Here is a 21,297-nt window from a genome sequence, read left to right on the forward strand (position 1 = left end):
AAGTGTCTAGACCTGCCTGATGGCAGGGGGGCTGCTCGGCAGAGTTTGCACTGGATGACAAGGTTTGCGTGCGCCTTGCATCCTTCAGTTTTCTTTTCCTCAAATTCCTGTGGACTGTGTTTCTCACCAAGTTTCTGGGAACACCAGGGATGGGACGTTCCAGTAGGGCAGCAACATGGCATACTGATCGCCTCGGCTGTCTTGTCGGGATGAGCTGGCACTGGGGACCATCCCCTACCTTGCCTTGCCTCAGTGGGTGCTGCTGCTGCTAGGACGGGCCATCCGAGGGCTCCTGGTGGAGGTGGAAAGTAACTTTGCCAATAGCTGGAGAAGTGGGAATGGGGCCATAGGCTTCCCTGTGACACGCCTTGCCTGGTTTTAGCTCAGCATCAGTATTACATACCTATTAATTACTGCAAATATGTTTTCTTTTAATTCCTGTTTATTACCATGGAGGAGAGGGGCCACATGCTCGCTTCAATTTATTTCACACTTCTAGCCAATATCTGCTGGGAAGTTTTACCACTTGCCTGTAGCTGAAAATATTTGTTGTAAACTTATTATAGTTATTTTTCTCCTGCATACTAAGGCTAAACCAAGAAAAGTCAGTAAGGAAATATTTCCAGTTCTGCAGTTCTGGTTTTCAGATGTGACATTTTAAAAATATCATTACAGAATTTAACGAGATGAGTACGTGCAGCTTACTCTTAGGTGGAATTACAAAATTATCCAAAAAGACTTTTAAACTATAAATAGAAATGTAGACCATTGTACTCCAAGGAGATTTATCCCTTAATATTCTGACACAAGAAGCATTAATCTTCTATCCTCAGCTGTTCAAAGTAGTTTGGTTGCTCTTTTATGTACACTGCTTTTAGTTGTTCTTTTTTCTGTCCTTCCACATCTCTGTTACTGTGCCTGGATTCCCCCCTCCCCCCCCCCCCCCCCCCCCCCGCCCTTTTGTGGAGAAGTTGCTTGGATCCAGAATTTGACCTTTGACCTGATGTTTCAGATATCTGGAAAATGTAACTGAATGGAAGTTTTCTATTTGCTGCTTTTCGCTCAAGTATTAAGGTTGAGAAAAAAGAAATAAGCAGCCTGCATTAAAACCATGATCCCTTTTCTTCTAGTTGGAGCCAGCTGTGCTCAGCTCCGAGAGGAGATATCAAGAAGTTTTTTGGCCAGATCACTTTCAAACCTTTATAAAGGGATTGCTAAGCATTCTCTTGTTCCTTTCACAGGAAGCTGAAAGGATGGAAGTTAAACATTTTGTTGAAGAGGAGGAGGAAGTCATGCAGGTGTTCTAATAAGGACTGCGTGATGCTAAAATGTAAATAATTAATTTGCAAACACATGCTTGTGGGCATATTGCAAGCATAAGGTCAGGTCCTTATTTTTATTCAGACCTTAAGCAACCCGCTAGTGTGTTTTGACACAAGAAACAGATGAGAAGAGAGGTGGTGTGATCATAGAGGTATAACTGCAGCACTTAATGCAGTGTAGAGCCCCCCCAGCTCACACGGCAGTGTAGATGTAGCAGACGAGCTCTGCACAGGTTCCTGCATCAGAAGTGTGATTTGGTTAGGCTGGGTAGCCCTGACTAGCTGTATTGCCTGTGGTATTTCCAGTATCACTACAGAGTGCCCTACAGCCATAACTTTGCTTTTTTTTCTGTAGCATTAACCCAATGGGATTGAAAACTATACCGTGAAGTAACTCGGACGCTGCATGTTACAAGTGCGTTATCAGCATTTGCGTTGCATTAGCAAGAGATGACCAGTGGTAGATAATGTGATAGAGTGATAGCCTGTAACTCGACAAAACAACCAACAGCACTTAAGTTGATATGGTTATTGTGACCAGAAAAAAAAGAGCAACACTTAAGGTAACCCTAAAGCAAAGAGATCCTTCGTGCTTTACCCCAGTGAAGCAGCAAGCACATCTCAAGTCCTGTAGTTAACACTGTTTTATTTACTGTTTCTTGTGTAAGGTAGTAGGAAGCCAAGGTAAGGTCCCCTCCTCGCTTGCTGGGGACCAGTGCCTTGCAGGATGAGGGCTTCCTACCTGAGAGACAGAAAGCTAAACAAGCTCTTCCAGGCTCTGCACAAGTTAATCCCGGGTGTGTAGGTGAGAAAGTGAGAACTAGAATAAATGCATGTGGGAGGCAGCACCATTGCTTGGGACTTTGCTCATGGTCCTTTTCTGCGCACTACAGAAGAGAACAGTGTGGCTGGGCGTCCCTCTGAGCCACGTGGCTTTTTGTCTGAAAAGTGGAGCCCTGGGCATCTGTGCTGTCGCTTCCAGGGGGAGCGTAGGCTCACCTCCTTTCCTTGAAAGTACCTGCGTGGCAGCACCTGTGCTTTTTGCAGAGCTTAGGCTGGGACTGATCACAGGGGCAGAGCAGAGTATGGCCTTTTGTCTCCAGATGTAACAAAGCTGAATTTTCCACCCCTCGCAGTGTTTGACTTCCTGCAGCGAGGGGACATTTTCCTTGTGGTGAGACGGGAGTTACAGGGTTCAGCCTCCTGAAGCCCTTTCTGGACTTTGGCACTGCTGGTCCACGCGTGACTCTGACAACCTGAAAGGCGTTCTTGCGTGTATCCTTGCAGAAACCTGGAGGCATTCAGGCAGTCGTATCCATTCCTGCCGTGGTTATCCCAGGAGGATCCCCTCTGGCTGTTTCAAGGCAGCAGCCAGCATCCCTCTGAAGTAGCCGCTACCCAGCCTGTTTAGCTCATCGCCAGCAGGAGGTCCAATTAACATTTTGCAATATTGGCAGTTCCATATGGAAACTACCATTCAGCCGCCTACATTTGAACTTCAGCTTTTTCCTTTCATTTAATTAAAACACAATCAAGTCAATTAGCTCATGACAGAGTTTCCCCAAAGTTAAACTCCAGATGTATGGCAAGGCAAAAGCATTCAGATGCCAATTCATTGTGCTGCTTGGAGGTAGATTATAGCTCTCCCATTTGTCAGTTTATCCACTGGGGATTAGTTGCATTTTTTCCCTTCCAAGCAGAAAATAAAAAGGGAGAAGGAAAAAAGACCCATCTTTCCATCTGGTTCTACTCAGGAAAGATTGATATAACATTACAGAATTTGAGATATTTATTGAAAATGACATTGATAGTGTCAGAATGACTTCTAATTTTTAATCACCACGTCAAACATTTTACCATGCAGTGTCTTGAATGTTTCCAGTAAGCTCCAGGAATAAGCAGCTTACCACACTCTATAGCAAGTTGATGACTTATTGTTCTTGTCACTAAATGGGGATAATATGCAGCTGCATAAACATGTTGATTTTTCTGGCATAGAATCCATGACTTCCAACTCTGTGCCCTTTGGCAAGACTGTATAGAAAATCATAACACTGTCAGAAGAGGTTTTGAGGTCTCAATAAACCAAGATGACTTTTGCAGCACATCCCTGCGGGGCAGCTGGGTGCAGAGAGGGGAAGAGAAAAAATAACTGTAGTAGCTAACCGGTAGTTAATAAGCATAGAAATCATTCAGACCCAAATCCACACATAAGGTAGCTTTGAACTGAGGCCATTGCATCTTCTGTTGCATTTCTCAATTCATTTATGGTTAGATGTGGCAATATCCTGAGCCACCTATATTCCAACAAAAAGGTTATCCTCACACACTTTAAGGGTGATGTGGAGATACCATGGTAATACTGCAATATGCCCAATGCTAGTGAAAGCATTGGGTGCCAGTGCTGCCTTAGTACCTTGACATCATTGGAGCACTTGGTTCTGTGCCTTTTCCCCTCTTGATCGTGTTCCCCAGGGGGGTGAAGAGGAGGAGAGGCTGGAGGCAGACCTTTCCTTTGTCTGGCCACTGTGCAGTGCAGGTGGGTGAGTCTTGGGAGACAAGTGAGTGGAAGAAGGGATTGCAACGTGAAAGGTGCAGCACCCAGAGGGGTGGGGAAAGACGACAACTTGCCGCTCTGCTGGTACCATCTTGTACTTAACAGCCCCAAGAAAGAATCCCTTAAAAATATATCCCAGGGCTCCAGCAAGATTAGCGCAGTTGTGGAGAACGGTGCTGGTGAGGGGAGTAGAGAGACAGAGCAAAGAAAACCGCTTCTGACTGCTCATTCAGAAGGTTTAATAGCATTGCAATCCTGTAATACTCTTTTTTTTTTAAGTATCAGAAAGTTTCAAGTGGTATTGTACATTCTCATTTAAAGTACAGTGACTGTTTTTCTTGTGGAAGGCCTATACTCATTGCATCACCCGTGATGTATGTGAATTCCCGTGTCTTTGCAAATGAGTGAACTTAGCTACCTGAGTACGGCGTCACATTTCCCTTGCTGTTCCATCTCTTACTCGTGGCTGAGTGGCCCCAGAACTGCTTTCCGCAGAGAACCAGGACTCCCACTCCTGGTTAGGGTGTTCTTCTTTGGGAAGTGAAGGATAGTAGGTTTCAACACTATTTATTCGGGAAGGGGGAGGAACTCAAGTCTGCCACCTACCCTGTAAGTGCTTTAGGCAGAAGCATGCTTGTTTTGTGGACTCATCCAAGTTGCGGCACGTGGTATGTGCCAGGCTGTGTAGCGCTGTCAGGTTTGTGGCTGGAGTGTCCTGGTATCCTGGCTGGAGCTGTGAGGCTGATTTAGGCTGCCTGTCCAGCCCAGTCACTGGCTCCTGCCCCGTGCCACAGCCCGCTCCTCACCCAGCCCCAACACTTCAAGTGTTTGTAGGATTGTGCGGAAGACTGAATCACTGAAGTGGCCCAGATTAAAAATAACCTTTTAAAACGGGAAAGAGGGCAGAAGCGGGGAGGCATTTTTGGTCTGGGTCATTCAGAGATCTGCTTGCGATGAAACCAAATGAACAGTTGTATTTTTACAACTGAAGGGATGGCATATTTTTTTAGGGTGAGGAATGAGCAGATGGAAGTGCAGAGAAGAAACTTCCCAGGCTGCCTTCACCACCAAAGCCACTCTGCTGTGAAACTCCAGTATGGGATGCTGTTTTACGTACAGAGAAGCAGAGATTTCAGGGAGTTTTAATGTCATGAATTATGGCATCTGTACCTGCAGAGTCAGGGAGCATCTGGTCAGAGTTTCTCAGGCTCCCAGTCACACAACATTTAACATACGCACCTAAATTCTGCATTATTTCTTTTCTTGGATGTAGCCCTAAGCGCTTTTTACTCCAGGATCTCAAGAGTCTTTATGACAAGAATAAACTAATTAAACTTTACTTATTAGCATTTATTCCAGTGTACTTGTTATCAGCGTGGAGTGCCTGAAAGACTAAATTGAGATGATTCATGTTCTTCATATCATGTGCTGTTGTTGGCCACACAACACAAAATTCCACTTAAAACACCATTCAGATAAGAATTATTAAACAGCGATTTTATAAGAAATTCCCTACTAGATTACAACAAATTCTATCTAATAAACTCTTTCTCGTTGGAACTAAATGTAAACGTGGACGAACATGAGAAAGAATCTTAAAACTACTCAGTTTCAGTAAAGGTTTCTTCTACAGAAAAATCTTTTGAGTATACTCCTACTGTAGCTAGCTACTTAATTACTCAGGTTTGACCTTTTTTTTATCATCAGTGACTCAAATTACTAGTAGTAAACTACAAGCAAGGAATTTTGATCTGTTAACTGTTAAAATATTTTTCTACTAGAAAAAAGAATAGCATAAGGACATCACGGTGTGGGTTTTTCCTCCATATATCTTGTACTACTCCTAGTATTCAGTCATGAGGTTAGGTTCTTCTACTGGCTTTCCACTTTCACTGCCAAGAGTGAAAATATACAGAAGTAAAAATACAGAACAACTTATGGCTTAAATGTACCCCTCTTTTTCTGATAATGAATTTTCTTTAAGTCAAAGCTTTTAAAAAATGGTCTTACTGCATTCTGGATTGGAAGGCCTGGAACCAGCAGCATCACAGCTCTTTACTTCAGAGGAATTTATATTAGACTTGCTTGAAATGATGTGATGGATAGTTTTTCATGGCATTTTGCTTTTGTAAAGTTAGTTGTAAGTTCTTACCTGAAGGTGTTAGCGTGTGTCAGTGCTGACATGTACCATGTCCCGGGAAAACTGTGATGAATTTACACGTCTGCTTCAGCTGTACGACATCTCTAGAGATTATTCACAGCAGAAGAGTGTCTCCTAGGTAGCTACAGAGATCAGCGTTGCTCGTTCTAAGTAGCCTTCCTAGGATAAGATGTGTTCAGGCATTTCCATCTTTGGGTGTTCATAGGACAGTCGAGGTCATCCATAGGCTGATCTAATCTTTGCTGGCTTCCCACAAGCTGGAGGAGAGGCTGTCTTTTTGGTATCCGTCATCTAGCTCATGGGCTGTGCCAGCACAGTTTGGCTTCACAGTGTCTCAGTTAGTGTTGCTGTTAGTCTTTTACAACAAGATCTCCTCTTCATGTGACATCAAAATGCATGGTTTATGTACTCACTTCTTATCCTTCTTATGTACACTTTTTACCCTTCAGATGTAAAATCTACACCTAGGGCAAAGGACTGGAATGTAATAACATAAACTGTGCAGGTAGTATAGTCGAAAGTCTTGATGTCAAACTTATTAATGGTATTTATTGAAGGCAATGAAGTGACTCACTGGCTTTTTGAAGATGGTGGGAAGAAGGCAGGACTTCAAGACAATGTACAAATAAAAGAATAACACAAGTGACCAAGCTCCTCTAATCTTGGAAAGCTTAGATGTTTCTTTTCATCTCAGTGAATATGGTTAACATTTATAATGATTAATAGAAGGTACGTAAGCTCTCTGAGGTGAAAAATACAGTACTTTATTCTTAAATAGTACATGACCTATAAAGCAAATAGTGTAAATCTTAAACATCAATTTCCTGCTGAGTGTTGCAAAGATGAGGAGGAATAGCTTTTGAATAAATCTTTCCAGAAATGCTCTGGAACATCACTGCTGAAATTCTTTTTTTTTTTTTTTTCTAGGCAGTTTATTCATTGGCAAAATGTGCTACCTTATGATTGCTTTTGAATATAAATAAGTCCTTTTTCCCAGAAATGTTACTTTATCTTAGATTATTTTTTAAATGAATCTATGATGTTTGGCCATGCTTATTGCTCCTTTCCAGATACATATTTGGGTCATTTTTCAAATGAAGGAACAGGTACAAGGTCAATGGTTTAGTAAATTCCCAATTATGAGCACTTGTTGAACTCATTTAATAAATCAGCTCCTCATCTTTTATTGTCAGAAGGAATTAATGTTGAGTCCTGTTTTCAAAAGTTGCAGTCTTCACAAATAGAATTATTCACCACTAACTGGATTCCTTTTTTCATATGTTAGCTCATTTGAAGCAGCTAGAATGAGTATCATTATTTCAGAGTTAAATATTTTCAGCAGAGGGCAGAGCAGGGACTGATGCAAATCCATGTTTCTCTGTGGGGAGCTATTGGCCATAATCCTCCTCCACTCATGCTGGTAGGCACAGGAGGAAAAAATCTAGATGAGGCTTTTGTGAAAGTGGTTGCCTGCAGTAGACTGGTATCTACAACTCAGGAGGATTTGAAAAGACCTGTGTTCTAGTGTTTATAAAGACCATGCTGTCAATCACCAGGGTGCAGGCTCTTCACATCAATAACCCAGCCTTTTTAAGCTGCTGGGACGAGAAGATGGGTTTTGTCCCACTGCCTCCAAGGGGCGGGTAGCCTTTCACTCTAATGAGCTGATGGACTGCCTCTGCCAGTGAGATAATGCTTGGCTCCCGTCCCAGGACAAAACTCTTCAGCCAATAGATTCCAGTGTCTTTTCTTCAGCACTTCACTTCTGATTCTTTGGATTTACTAGCTCAGATTTCACAGAGCAACCCTTAGCACCATGGGAATCTTGACTGGGAGGGTCCTCGGGAGGTCACTCAGCCCAGTCCCTCATTCAGAGTGGGACTATTACCAACAGTAGGCGAGGCCAGCCCTGGCTTGCCTGGCTGAGCTGCCAAAACCTCCCAGGACCTGCTCCAGTGCTGCACCACCCAACTTCTGGAAGTGTTTTCCTTACATCTCGCCTGACTCTTCCCAGCCATCAGCTGTGGCCCTTGCCCCTTCTTATATCAACTGGAATTGCCAAGATAAATTTAGCTCTCTTATCTTTGTAACTACCCTTCAAGTAAATGTGCTCTCCCTTAGATCCACAGTTTCCAGCAGACACTTCTGTATTCCATAGCGGATTGCACTCCATAGGCAGTGTCTGTAAGCCTAGACAAAAGTGCAATCCCTAATTCCAGGCAAGGCACCCCCAAAGGGGTCCTTCTGCTGTCCCATGCCTCTCTCTTTCTGCAGAGCTGCTCACTGCCTTTGGTGGTCTTCTCATCCCCAGGTCTCACCCGGCTTCTCAGGGTCTGTAGGGTGGCAGCTGGTTCATTTTAAGGGAGTCTCAGCTTAAACCTCCCTAAAGATCACCCTGTACCCTAGGGTGCACAAGTGAGGAAGCTGGGGTTTTGTACTCATGCAAGGGGTAGACATAGCCGGGTCCTTACCAAAATCTTGGCTTTTTACATTTAAAGTCCATTTGCATGCCTTTCTTCCATCTTATCTCTGTGTTACAGACCAGAAAATACCCAAGGAAAACACTTAAAAGCTTTAAATTCCAATGCATCTGAATAATAGTAATTTATCCTGGAGATGTTTTCCATCTCTCTGTTCCATCTCTCTGACAGTACAGAATTTATGACATTTTATGGCATAACTCACTCAGATTTATTGATTTAAATGCTATCATTTTCATACAAATCTGTCTCTGGTTTTAGAATCATAGAATAGTTTGGGTTGGAAGGGACCTTAAAGATCGTCTAGTTCCAACCCCCCTGCCATGGGCAGGGACACTTTCCACTAGACCAGTTTGCTCAAAGCCCCATCCAACCTGGGCTTGAACACTGCCAGGGATGGGACATCCACAACCTCTGTGTGCAGCCTGTTGCAGTGCCTCACCACCCTCACAGTAAAGAAATTCTTCCTTGCCTCTAATGTAAATCTACCCTCTTTCAGTTTAAAGCCATTATCCCTTGTCCCATCACTACGTGCCCTTGTAAAAAGTCCCTCTCCAGCTTTCTTGTAGGCCGCCTTTAGGTACTGGAAGGCTGCTATAAGGTATCCCTGGAGCCTTCTCTTCTCCAGGCTGAACAACCCCAACTCTTCATAGGAGAGGTGCTCCAGCCCTCTTACCGTCTTTGTGGCCCTCCTCTGGACCCGGTCGAGCAGATCCATGACCTTCTTATGTTGGGGTCCCCAGAGCTGAATACAGCACTCCAGGTGGGGTCTCATGAGAGCAGAGTAGAGGGGGAGAATCACCTCCCTCGACCTGCTGGTCACGCTTCTTTTGATGCAGCCCAGAACACGGTTGGCTTTCTGGGCTGCAGATGCACGTTGCTGGGTTATGTTGAACTTCTCATCAACCAACAGCCCCAAGTCCTTCTCCTCAGGGCTGCTCTCAATCCACTCATCACCCAGCCTGTATTTGTGCTTGGGATTGCCCTGACCCATGGGCAGGACCTTGCACTTGGCCTTGTTGAACTGCATGACATTTGCATGGGCCCACCTCTCAAGCCTGTCCAGGTCCCTCCGGATGGCATCCCTTCCCTCCAGCGTGTTGACTGCACCACACAGCTTGGTGTCGTCAGCAAACTTAACTTCACAGACTTCAATGAAGTTATACAATGGATCTTTTTTCCCAGTACTTTATTTCAAAACACTGGAAGTAAAGTTTCTTGGACTCTGTTTGCATTACATCAGCTTTCTCACAGAAAAGATTTGTTAATTTTTTTTTAGCATCCTGGATCAATCTAAAGTCTAGGATGAATATAGGACTCATTAAATGCCATTTGTTTGAGAAACAGAATAGTAAGATTGCACCATGATGTTATGTGTCTGAATATGTATCTTTTTAGCAGCTAGGACACAGGACCAGGATTCCAAGAAGCCATTTGGCAAACATAAAATTAAGCACTTAACAATTCTGTACCTCATATTTTCCATCTGTAAAATGGGGACAGTGATATTTCCTTCTTTGAATAGCACTTTCTGATTTAATGATCTATGATTATCATTATTACTGTTCAGAGTGGCATCAGCTCTGTTCCAAATTGGTTATAATTAGAATGTTTAGATGAATGAAAGCAATTACAGAGCCCGTATGCCACAAACATTTAAGCTTGTGGTTAATTTTATGTACGTAAGTAATCGCAGTTACTTTAGTGAAGCTGCTCACATGAATAAAATTAAGCGCATTTGAAGTGTTTGCAGGACCACAAATGGAAGGCTCTAAGAAACCTCAGTTCTTAAATAGAAATAAGTAGTGGTAGACTTCTCAGGAAAATTTCTGGGAAATTTATTTTAACTGTATGCTACAGCATGTTGTGGAGTAAGTCTTAATTTGGTTCACAAAACTCAATGTTACAGCCATTGATGATAAATATTGGCTTTCGTATCACTCAATATGTTTTTGCAGAAAAGTAATCCTTCTTTAAATTTTGGCTATGGCTCAAAAGCTTATTGTTAAATACGTTTTGTTAATAAGAAGCCTGACTCATGGCAGGCAGCACTGTGAATGACTAATTACCAGGGATATCAAACAGACCTCTTTCCATTCCACTGCCAGAACAGTTATCTTTAGAGCTCTTTTAAGAAAGCTTGTTCATTTCACTCAAAAGAAATAGTTTATGTTTTTACATTGCAAGGGTTTTGTTTTCTATATGATGACAGCTAGTTATTCAGCTTTACCAAGGATAGGGGAAAAAGTCACCCAAATATATGTTGAAAGAAATTCTCCAGTAGTGATGGAGAATTGCAGAACTGTGCAGATGTACCAGATGCGTGTCATGAGAAGCAAGTTCTGGTCTGCTGCAGATGAGGTGCTGAGCAGCAGTGAAGCCCAGGGCTAGCTGGGGTGGGGACTGGCTTGTGACCATGGGCTGCAATCAAATGCCCCTTGACTGCCTTCTGGAACAGAAAACACATGGACCCACAGACAGCCTGTTGCAATCTGATAGTAGAGGAGTTCAGCTGTTGGGTACCATTTTGTTTTCCATCCTTCAGTTACCTTTACTTTTCTTGTTTATACAGTTGATGGTTTGGATAAGGCTTCGATCACTAACTCGGATGGACCAGCCCCAGGATCCCAAACTCCCCCCTTCAAGAGGAAGGGCAAACTCTCCACCATTGGCAAAATATTTAAGCCTTGGAAATGGCGGAAGAAGAAGACTAGTGACAAATTCAGAGAAACGTCAGCAGGTACGTCCGTGGCCCTTTGGTGGCAAATAGTAGAAAACACAGAGATGGCTTTGCAGTGTAATATTTGAAAAGCTCTTGGAGCTTGTTTGATGACAGGGATTATTTAGGCACAGTATTTGACATACAGAAAAACAGTTTGATACTTGGCAAGGAAAAACCTAATCTTGTTCAGCTTCTGTCCTGAACCTATCACCAAAAATACACCGTTTGTTTACTATACATTATATATGATACTCTTTTTATGTTGACAGTACTCTTTTTTTAACGAAGGAACACTAGGCTCTATATTACATACCGTCAAATATGTTGGAAATGTCTCTATGTCCTCCTAATATGTTGGTCACTTCGATTATGAAACAAGCCTTGCCTTCATGGGGTCAGAATTTTGGTCTGTTCAGAGGGGAGAAGCAGACGTGGCCATGCCAAGCAGAAGAACGAGGATCACCTTTGTGACCACTGCCTTCATACAGACTGCTCTGCCCCTTCACTCCCCCATTGGCAAGGCTTGAAGAATGGTCTGAAATAAAAAGCTGTGATTGAATTCTATTCCTTCTGAAAAAGAGGAATGTTGAGGGCTGGGATTCAGTTAGCTAAACACAGTTGCTTGGTGCCACCTGAGATGCTCTGGTGTGTCCTGGCTGCTCTCCCAGAAGGTTCTGCATCATATTTACCATCCCCATGCAGACATCTCCAAAACCCTGGGGCATCTCAAGTGGTAGACACTCACGTTTAGGAAACTTGAGTACCACCCTGCATCTGTGTGTGTGTGTGTGTGTCACAGCTCTGGCCAAGTTTTCTCCAGAAAAATCCCAAACTTCTGTTTTGGGATTCAGGCATTTGATGTTGTACTTTTCTAAACTTGAGTCTACTCAAGAGTCCGTTGAGCATCTATGAGCTCTTCAGATTCATTACCACAGTACAAGCCCTCTGTCTGCTGTCTTCCGTGGCTCTAGGTGATGAAACCAATACTAATCTCCTGAAGTATCCTCAGTAGGCTCTCCTGAACTCTTAGGAGTAAACTGCTTGACATTTTAAACCCATAGCAACCCCTGCCAATTACAGTGAGGAACTCTATGGTTTTGCAGTGTAACTTCTAAAACATGCTTTATTAACACAAAAGGCAAAAAGAAGTCATCTTCTCCAGTGTCTTCATCACTCCAGATACCAACTGAAGTTTTGGACAATCTTTTTGAGATCTGCAAATCCTTCTCTCAGTCTCTCTCTTTTTTTTCTTTTTCTTTTTTTTTTTTTTTAAATTTTCCTGGGTAACCTGCAACAAAACCCCCACAATTTCTTCCACTGCTGCAATCAAAAAAATCCTCTCAGTCTGATACCTCCTTTGTTGCTTCTAGTTTCCTTCAGCTTCCCCAGTACTTTTATCATATTGCTAGAGCAAAGTTATTTCTAGTTACTGTCTCCTGAATGTTCTGCAGCTACTGTTGGACAGGTATGTGATTTTTATATGCAGTGAATTCTTCAGAATAATCACCATTCATAAGCTGTGTATACAGGTTCCCCAAACTGTCACAACATATTAGCATGTGTTAAATTGTTATGCCATTAAATAACAAGGCATGTGTCATTCTGCAGTTATTTTTTATGAATGAGTATGTGGTAAATTAATGTTAAATATAGTATTTCTTACGTTGTACTGTCTTTCTTTAGAGAACCTCAATCCAGTCTTACAAGCGTGACACATCAATTCTTATAATACCAAGGCAAAGCATGTGTTCATATTTCTTTTACGAAAGGAGGAAATTTGGCACAAAGAAATTAAGATCAACATTTCAAAAAGTGCCTCCTCAGTTACTTGCTTGTGCTTAATTTGCCTGTCTTGTTTATGATGGTGTGGTCCCTCAAGTCCTTTCAGGGGTGTGGAGAACCCACGGTTGCCATTGGCACTGACTTCAGATGGAGTTATTCAGGACAATTTATCTCAAGGTGAGCACCTGAAAAATGGAGATGCCTAACAGTAGATATAATGGACAAGAAAACACTAAATAATCTCTCAGAACTGTAATGAAAATCAAGCTTTAAAAATATGCTATAGATATAAATAGACTTACTTTGAGTCACAAAATACCTTTTTCAGGTGCCATACAGCTACACTAGTTGGTGATAAGGGTTGTTATTTCTATCACTGAACCTTGCTGCATTTAAATACCTAGACCATCAGAGCTAAGGTACTATTAACATTACAGCAGAGTATGTGAAACATTTTACATTCTGAGTCTGATTTTGCCACTGTGTGCTCCCAATGCATAGCTGTATTTATTACTCTTAAGAAAGAGGTAATTATTGGGAAGCAGTGTCCATCTTAGCTACCTCAAAACTAATTTTCAAGTGATAATTTGTCTTCCCAATTCTCTCAGCTGTGTCTGTTTAATTCCACTGCCTCCTGCATACTGGCACTAGTTTTGTGTTGAACAGATCACAAACCTGATGCAGCTAAAAACAAATCCGGCAAAACATAACAAGAAGTAGTTTTTACTCTTCTGCAAAGGTTACCTCTTGGATTTGTGTTGTAGCATTATGATGACTATCAATAAAGCACGCTGAAGCAGAGAGGAAAAACAGCCACTCTTTTGGATGACTTCTTAAAATTCAGACAACCTGATTTTTTTCATTTCAGCTGTGGTTTTGCAGCACTGCCTTTCAGGTCTGGAAACTAAATAGAGCTCCCTGTCTTTTTTTCAAAGTTAAAGCTTTATTTTGTGATCACTCTTGTCTTGAAAATGGAGAGCACTGGTGTGCAAACAGAAATCCATAAAAATTAGGAGAATTTGCACTACAAATTGGCAGAAGAACAGAGATGGTGGTGAAAGATCACTAGAGTCGATAGATCATGTAAGTGGGAGCTCTTTTGGTCAACTGAATATATGGTTATATATAAGTATGTATTGAAGAGTGGAAGTTAATTATCTGCACAATGAAGTATCTCTGTAAATGGTATAGCGGATGGGAAAAGGCTCAGTGCAGGAGGAGATAACACTTAGTGACTAACTGAAGTCCCTGCTCTGAGTCCAGGCACAAGACTCTGTATTTAATAGTCCTTTATGGCAAAAAAAGCAACTAATGCAATTGATTCACTAAGTGCTTAATGTATGTTGTATATGTAGAAGTACCATCTTCTATATAGACTTTTAAATTATCCTGAAAAACGGCTCATTTTTTACTTCATGGTTTAGCTAGCATCCTGCTGGATAGCCGTGTAGTACATACCAGCCTTTCATACAGTAAAGACTGCTATTGTATTTAATAATGTAATGTAAAACAGCTAATAAACCACAACATCATTCTAATGCTCTGAATTATATGAACTACAGTATTTCATTGCCTATATAGTTTGTAAAGAGTAAATATGAAAAATTTAATGCGTGTCTTGGTGAACAGAACTTAAGATGTTATAGAGGAGGTTTGGGAACTTCTGATATTTTTTTATTATTCAGTAGATTGATTTTTTTTTTTCTCTGAAGAGTACATATGCTCTATTTTTAATAAGGTTCTGCTTATCCATCCTGCTACACTGTAAAGTTTGATTTATTTAGGTGGAATTATACAAAAGTAGTGACAGGGAATTAATTTCATGTTTTCAAAACTTATGTATTATTTTGTACATTCAGTATATTGACCTGTATTTGTATGTCCCAGTTTACATGCATTTTGTCAACCATCACAATATTTAATGCCTTTTTTTTTTTACTTAAAGTGAAACTCTAGGAGTTATGTAATATCTGAAAATCTTGACTTTCACCTCAAAAATAGCAAGACTGGCTCTCTAAACTGGGGAGATGAAAAGAAAGTAAATCTGGACAATATCAGTTCCAAGAGGTCTAAAAACAAATGAAAGGTTCACAAATTATTTCCCCCCTAAATTTCATATGAGAGTTTTACCCTATCGTGGTTTAACCCCAGCCAGCAACTAAGCACCACGCACCTGCTCATTCACTTCCCCCCCACACCCAGTGGGATGGGGGAGAAAATCGGGAAAAGAAGTAAAACTTGTGGGTTGAGATAAGAACGGTTTCATAGAATATAAAAAGAAGAAACTAATAATGATAACACTAATAAAGTGACAGCAGTAATGATAAAAGGATTGGAATATACAAATGATGCACAGTGTAATTGCTCACTACCTGCTGATCGACACCCAGTTAATCCCTGAGCGGCAATCCCCCCATCCCCACTCCCCCCAGTTTATATACTGGGCATGACGTCCCATGGTATGGAATACCCCTTTGGCCAGTTTGGGTCAGCTGCCCTGGCTGTGTCGTGTGCCAAATTCTTGTGCCCCTCCAGCTTTCTTGCTGGCTGGGCATGAGAAGCTGAAAAATCCTTGACTTCAGACTAAACATTACTTAGCAACAACTGAAAACATCAGTGTGTTATCAACATTCTTCTCATACCTAGCTCAAAAACGTAGCACTGTACCAACTGCTAGGAAGACCATTAACTCTATCCCAGCTGAAACCAGGACAACGCCTTGTGTCACTCTAAGATGTAACCTACAAATTCAGGCATTTGGCTATACAAAAGTGGCACAAGAACAGTTCCCAGAGCTTTTATGTTGAGAAAGAAGAATGTATCTAAGTATTGACTAATGTCCACAGAGTGAAGATCTGGCGTACCCCTTCAAGGCAAATATAGTTTATAGTCTTGCTTAGGTATTACTGATGTTTACCATCCTATCTATATGCAAGATAAATGTTTTCTCCCAAGCCTGGCTGTACTTTTCGACCTATGCCAGCAGAGTAGTACTAGTAGTGCTTATAGGAGTGGACCACAGTAAGTCATTTATGTGTTGACTTTCAGTGCCTTCCTGCAGTTCCTCCTCTGTCTCAAGCAGCGGTGCAGATGACATCCCCATGTATTTCCATATAGGTAATAATAGGGATAAATCGTACTGTTCTGCAGCACTAAGGGTAAGGCTTGTGTCTCCAGAAATCCCAGAAACAGACAGGGTGCCGGCCCCCGCTGCACCATGAATAAGCTATAGCTTTTCAGTGCAAATCAGGTTAGCTTGCAGTGAAAACATATCTTTACATGCTTGAGGACTATTTCCCTGTCAGGAAGCCCCAGAGTTATAGGGAGATACTAATTTGCTTTTAAACTATGTATGTAGGGTATGGAATCACTTACATTTTGTGTATGTGCTTCATGTGAGGCTGGAATTTGAAATTAAAAGTAGTTTGGATGGCATTCATCCTGCCTCAGATGGTAGTTTGGCAGGGGGGCAGGGGATAAAAAAATAGTTATCCCTGTATTTCTTGAGGAAACAGACCCAGGACCAACGGGGACTGAGAAGATGCATTTAATTGGCAAGTTGCCCCTTATTGCATGCTGACTGACGCAGGAGAAGAAACTTGCTTATCTAACTTGAGAAAGAAATGGGAAAACATCCATACAAAATAAAAATCCTACAGGAAATCCTCTTCCTCAGACCACTCGATCAGAGATGTATTTACAATACGGAACAGGGCTGTGTATGTATGTATGCGTGCATGCATCTTGGATGCAGGAAGCCCATTTCCTGGCCTGAGATCATGGGAGACAGTACAATGATAGTCACATTTACTGCCTATTCTTGTAACAGGGCTACAACTTGATAATCTGTATGCAGCTGAAGAAAGAGTTTCTTCTAAGACAGAATGTGGGCTATTGGAAAGAATTCTTGTTGCTTTCTCTGGATTTTCAATAGGCTTTTGGAAATAGGTTCTTGCTACAGCTTTGCCAGGGCATGTACCATGCAGCATTTTCACAAAATCTCACATGACTGTCTTATGGTGGCATCTAAAAGATGTTCATAAACAGCAAATACCACAAACATCAAAAAAAGATGGAGGACTAGATGTGGAAGTATTTGTGCCGATGTGGGAATGATGGTTGGCATTTTTTCCTTTAGCAACATATTTTCCATGCTGTATCTCAGCAAATCTGTTCTCTGGGCACTGATTGTATACTTTCTGCCTAGAGGGCTTTCAAAATTAAGTAAAAACAAACAGAAAATGGCATCATCTCAAGGGTTTCTCCCCTCTGCAATGTTTTGCTGTGAAGGATAAGAAGGCAGCAGTTTGTGTCTTGGCACGAAACAGATGCCACTTCAAAGCTCCACTGCAAGAGTATATGCAGACAGGGAGCAGAAGGCAATTTTAAGCTCTTACTAGGTCAGAGAAAAATTAAAAATCAGAATTCTCTCAAGCTTTTCTTGGAAGAGCAAAACTAAAGACTGGAGAATATCCAGAATCTCACAGCACTCTTTGAGTCAGAGAATGGGTTTTAAGACTGCCTGAGGTTTGTAGCTGCTGAATATCACTAAGCAGTCTCTTTTGTGGGGGTAGGGAGGGAAGGACGGAAACAATGGAAACTGCTTTTTGAGGTAAACTGTTCTTATGGTTAGTGATACTGTTATTTGTATTGGGCTAAAAATGCAGATCTTTGTGGGATCCCTTGGACGAATAAGATTTACTCAAGTAAATGAGGGCTGCATACAGTGTGATAAAGTCATGCTTTCTGACAGGTACACCTGAAGTCAGGGCAAGCTTTGCTTTTGACTGCAGCTGAGGAAAGATTTTGACATGGGATTTTTTTTGAGTCTGCTGGAGCATGATGTCTGAGAGTGGAGCCCGCCTCACCTCAGACTTCCTCAGCTGGCAGGGACTGATAACCAATTCTACTCACAGTCAGGACTGACTTGTTCGTGTAATCGATCTCAATACATCCATGTATACAGGTGGAGAAACTGTTATTTCTATTTTATTATTGCTTAATGTTATGAACAATATGTTGCTGTTAATGTTGAAATGTTATAGATACATTCACACTTTTGTATACAGACATACATATCTATATATCATATATATCACAGACATATGTTAAGATATATTTATTGACAGATACATCTATACACACATTATTATATACACATATGACAGAAAAGACTTGTAGTAATAACATCAGCTGGTCACTCAGCTTAAGAATGTCCACACGATGCTGGTACAGCTAACAGTATTTATCATATATGTGTTCCAGGATAGTACTAGTCATCTACTCCTGAGTGAGGAATAGGTAACAACTTGTAAGATCAGAGATTGCCAAAACGATGATCAGTAGGAATAGAGACAAAGGTGTACTTATGGGAGAAGCAAATGGGCAGCGCATTGTGGCAAGTTCTACTAGAATAAGAAGGAAGAGAAGAGAGGTAGGTCTGGAAGCCAAAGATAAGAAGTTTGAACTTCTTCAAGTGAAGGAGAAAGACCCAGATGATGAAGGCATGACAGAGGTCATGAGAGGAGGGAGCATGCCAAGCAGGACAATGGTGGAAGCACCAAATTATGGTCCTTTCCATGTGCTGAACTCAGGAGACCAAACTATTTCTAAGGTGACAAATAGTGATACCTATCCCAGGTGGTTCAGGTAGATGATAACTGTTTCTACAGTTGTCTATGCCATTAGCTCAGCAGCAGATGGCCAATAGTCATAGCTTCACTTCTGTTGATTAGGTATTTTGAACCGTAAGTAGGCAATTCAACTAGAATTCCTATGCTTTGGTTTGTTTGTTTGTTTATTTGTCACAATTTTAGTGTGGGAAATTACATCTGAAAGGGTACCTCAAATAAAACACTTAACGAATGTCAGCATGTTTGATAATATGACTTTATCTTTCTATGCCGTAAGTTGCCTATCTATACAGTGATGATAACACCTTTGCATCTCACATGGGCATTGAGGAGATAGAACATGCTGTCTTATGTTCACTCAGTTGTTGGGGTGACATTTGGGAAAACTAGGAGTTTTCTGTTCAAATTAAGGTTTAGATTGTTCCTTAGATGAGGTCTGGGCCATAGAGTGGAAGGTAGGGTTAAAAATTTAGGCAAAGAAACCATGCATTGAACACAGTGCAGTCTGTATCCTAAATGAGGCAGGAGTGGCAAAGGTAAAATATATAACAAGCAAATAAAAGGTGTACCATCTGCACACCCATCAACCTTCATTCAAACACTTCCTGACTTCTGAATGCTTGACTTTGTAACTCTCTTATTTTAAGAGAGTGTACTGAAATATAACAGTAGTCAAATGTGATTAGCTCAACTGAGTGGTTTGAAACACTTAAAGCTCAGTACAATTGGGCTGTGATAATCAAAATACTTGACTGTGTAAGTGTGAAATGTATTGTATAGTCCAAAGTCTGTAATGAGCAATAAATTGTAATGATGAGTCCACCCTTGCTAAACAGCACCCAGTATAGGTTCAAAAGGCTACTCATTCCTCTTATACAAGGGGACATATTTTTGGTCACTTTGATTTAGATTAAAATTCTGCCTTTTTCCTTGTTTTATGGAAAAATACTATGATACTCATAGTGAATACTAGCATGATTTCTAATGTTCTTTCCATGGGCCAAATAATATTTTAAATAATCTTTTCAAGCTGAATTAACTGAGCTTAATCGGTTTAAATAAAAACACCGCTCATCGCTAGCATTTTAGATGATGAAGGATTGGGGCTTAAGCTTCTTATCTGTTCATAAATTTTCTAATCTGTGAAATGGAGATAGATATGTCTAAGGGATGTTATGAAACCTATGTAACGTTAATAAAATGCTTTGAGGTCTTCTAGTAAAAGTGTAAGGAGTTAATGTTGTTTAATGCCAATTGACATTTTCCATGATAATTAGTGTGATAGAGTTGTTAATTCAGTGTTGTAGAACTGAAAAATCATCCTGAAAACTAGAGAGAGTCATTGATGGGGGGTCAGATTCAATGTTCTTGAAATTGATGGAAAGAACATCACTGTTTTCAAGTGGTATTGGATTAAGTGCCACAAATAAATATGAGAGATCATCTCAATTCACTGTACTCAAGAAAACAGATGTAAAAAGGAAGCAGGGAGGACAAATAGTAGGAAGTAAATAATACTTGTGAAGCTGAAATAAGAGAATATTTATATTGACAGCAACAAAACAGGTATAAAGCGTGTGCGTGAAGTGTTCATCCTTGGGGTCTGCGTTAAAGGAGATTTCACTCTGTGTGTAAATACACCTGCTTTCTAGAAAGATTAAGACTCTCCATCCATGCCTGGCCACATTGTCCTCTGACTTCATGGCCCCCCATCTCTTTTAAAGCAGTCTTTGTGGGACTGAGTGTTCACCTACATGAAAAACTCTTTGCAAGAATAGGGCACGCTCCTGTGCTTTGTTTGCCCTGCCAGTGTGTGACACACAGTTGCAAGGCATATACCTTCAAAAATAATGGGGAAAAACTGGAAGAGCTTCTGAGTAATTTAGGATTGGGACCCAAGGCAGTCTAACCTGATCTGAGTTTGGGCTACCACACTCTTTCTAAGGAGGCTGGCTTATATTGGGAGTCTGCAGCCACACTCACGGGCTCCTTTATATTGTCAGATGTGATTTGAACACCAGGAAGGTTTACCTTTAATGGGCAGATCCCACAAAGTGCCTGAGTGTATAAACACTGACCTAATGCCAACTTACGTGTTCTTGAGCCAGCACTGTGTTTGCTTTCACAGGCTGTTGATCTCCCAGGCATGGGTAGCTTGAACTGGACTGGTGAAAATGGTTACTGCCCCCAGTTCTTCTGCCAGGAGTTGGTGCTATTTTGGCAGGGAAGTGCATCTCCTGTGTAGCGGTTGCTGAATCCCTGCACTTTGCAGTGTGAGGAATAAACCTGGTGCTGTAAAATTGAGACGTGCCAAATCTGCTTCATCTACTGTTCACCCATCCCCTTCCTTGGTATAGAAGGGGAGTGGGAAGCTGTGAGCAGTGATGCCTTCGGGCGTCTCAGGTCAGCCAGCCTGGTTGTGAATCAGCAGCCAGAGTTACCTGCTGTGGGGAAAGATGTTTTGCTGTGCGTGGAGGGTAACTTTCTTAGAAGAGCCAAACTGCCTCTCTTCATGCCTTCACGGGAGCCATTGCTTCACTGTATGGCTCTTCACTCCACCTGGGCTGGCGCAAGTGAGATTGACAATACTTCTTGCAGTAGTTAATCTGCATACAGCAATTAGACTGGCCCAAGAGAGTA

General features: G+C 41.5%; 1 protein-coding gene across 2 annotated transcripts in view; it reads left to right on the plus strand.

Moving 5' to 3' along the window:
- Positions 1–21,297, plus strand: part of PHACTR2 (phosphatase and actin regulator 2) — a 140,935-nt gene that overhangs the window by 79,874 nt on the left and 39,764 nt on the right. For both annotated transcript variants that reach the window (XM_049800216.1, XM_049800217.1), the window contains exon 2: positions 11,093–11,260. In XM_049800216.1, coding sequence (XP_049656173.1) covers positions 11,093–11,260 — 168 coding nt within the window. The remainder of the gene's footprint in view (positions 1–11,092; positions 11,261–21,297) is intronic.

This window comes from Accipiter gentilis, chromosome 5 (genome assembly GCF_929443795.1).
Source record: "Accipiter gentilis chromosome 5, bAccGen1.1, whole genome shotgun sequence".
Classification (NCBI taxonomy): Eukaryota; Metazoa; Chordata; class Aves; order Accipitriformes; family Accipitridae; genus Astur; species Astur gentilis.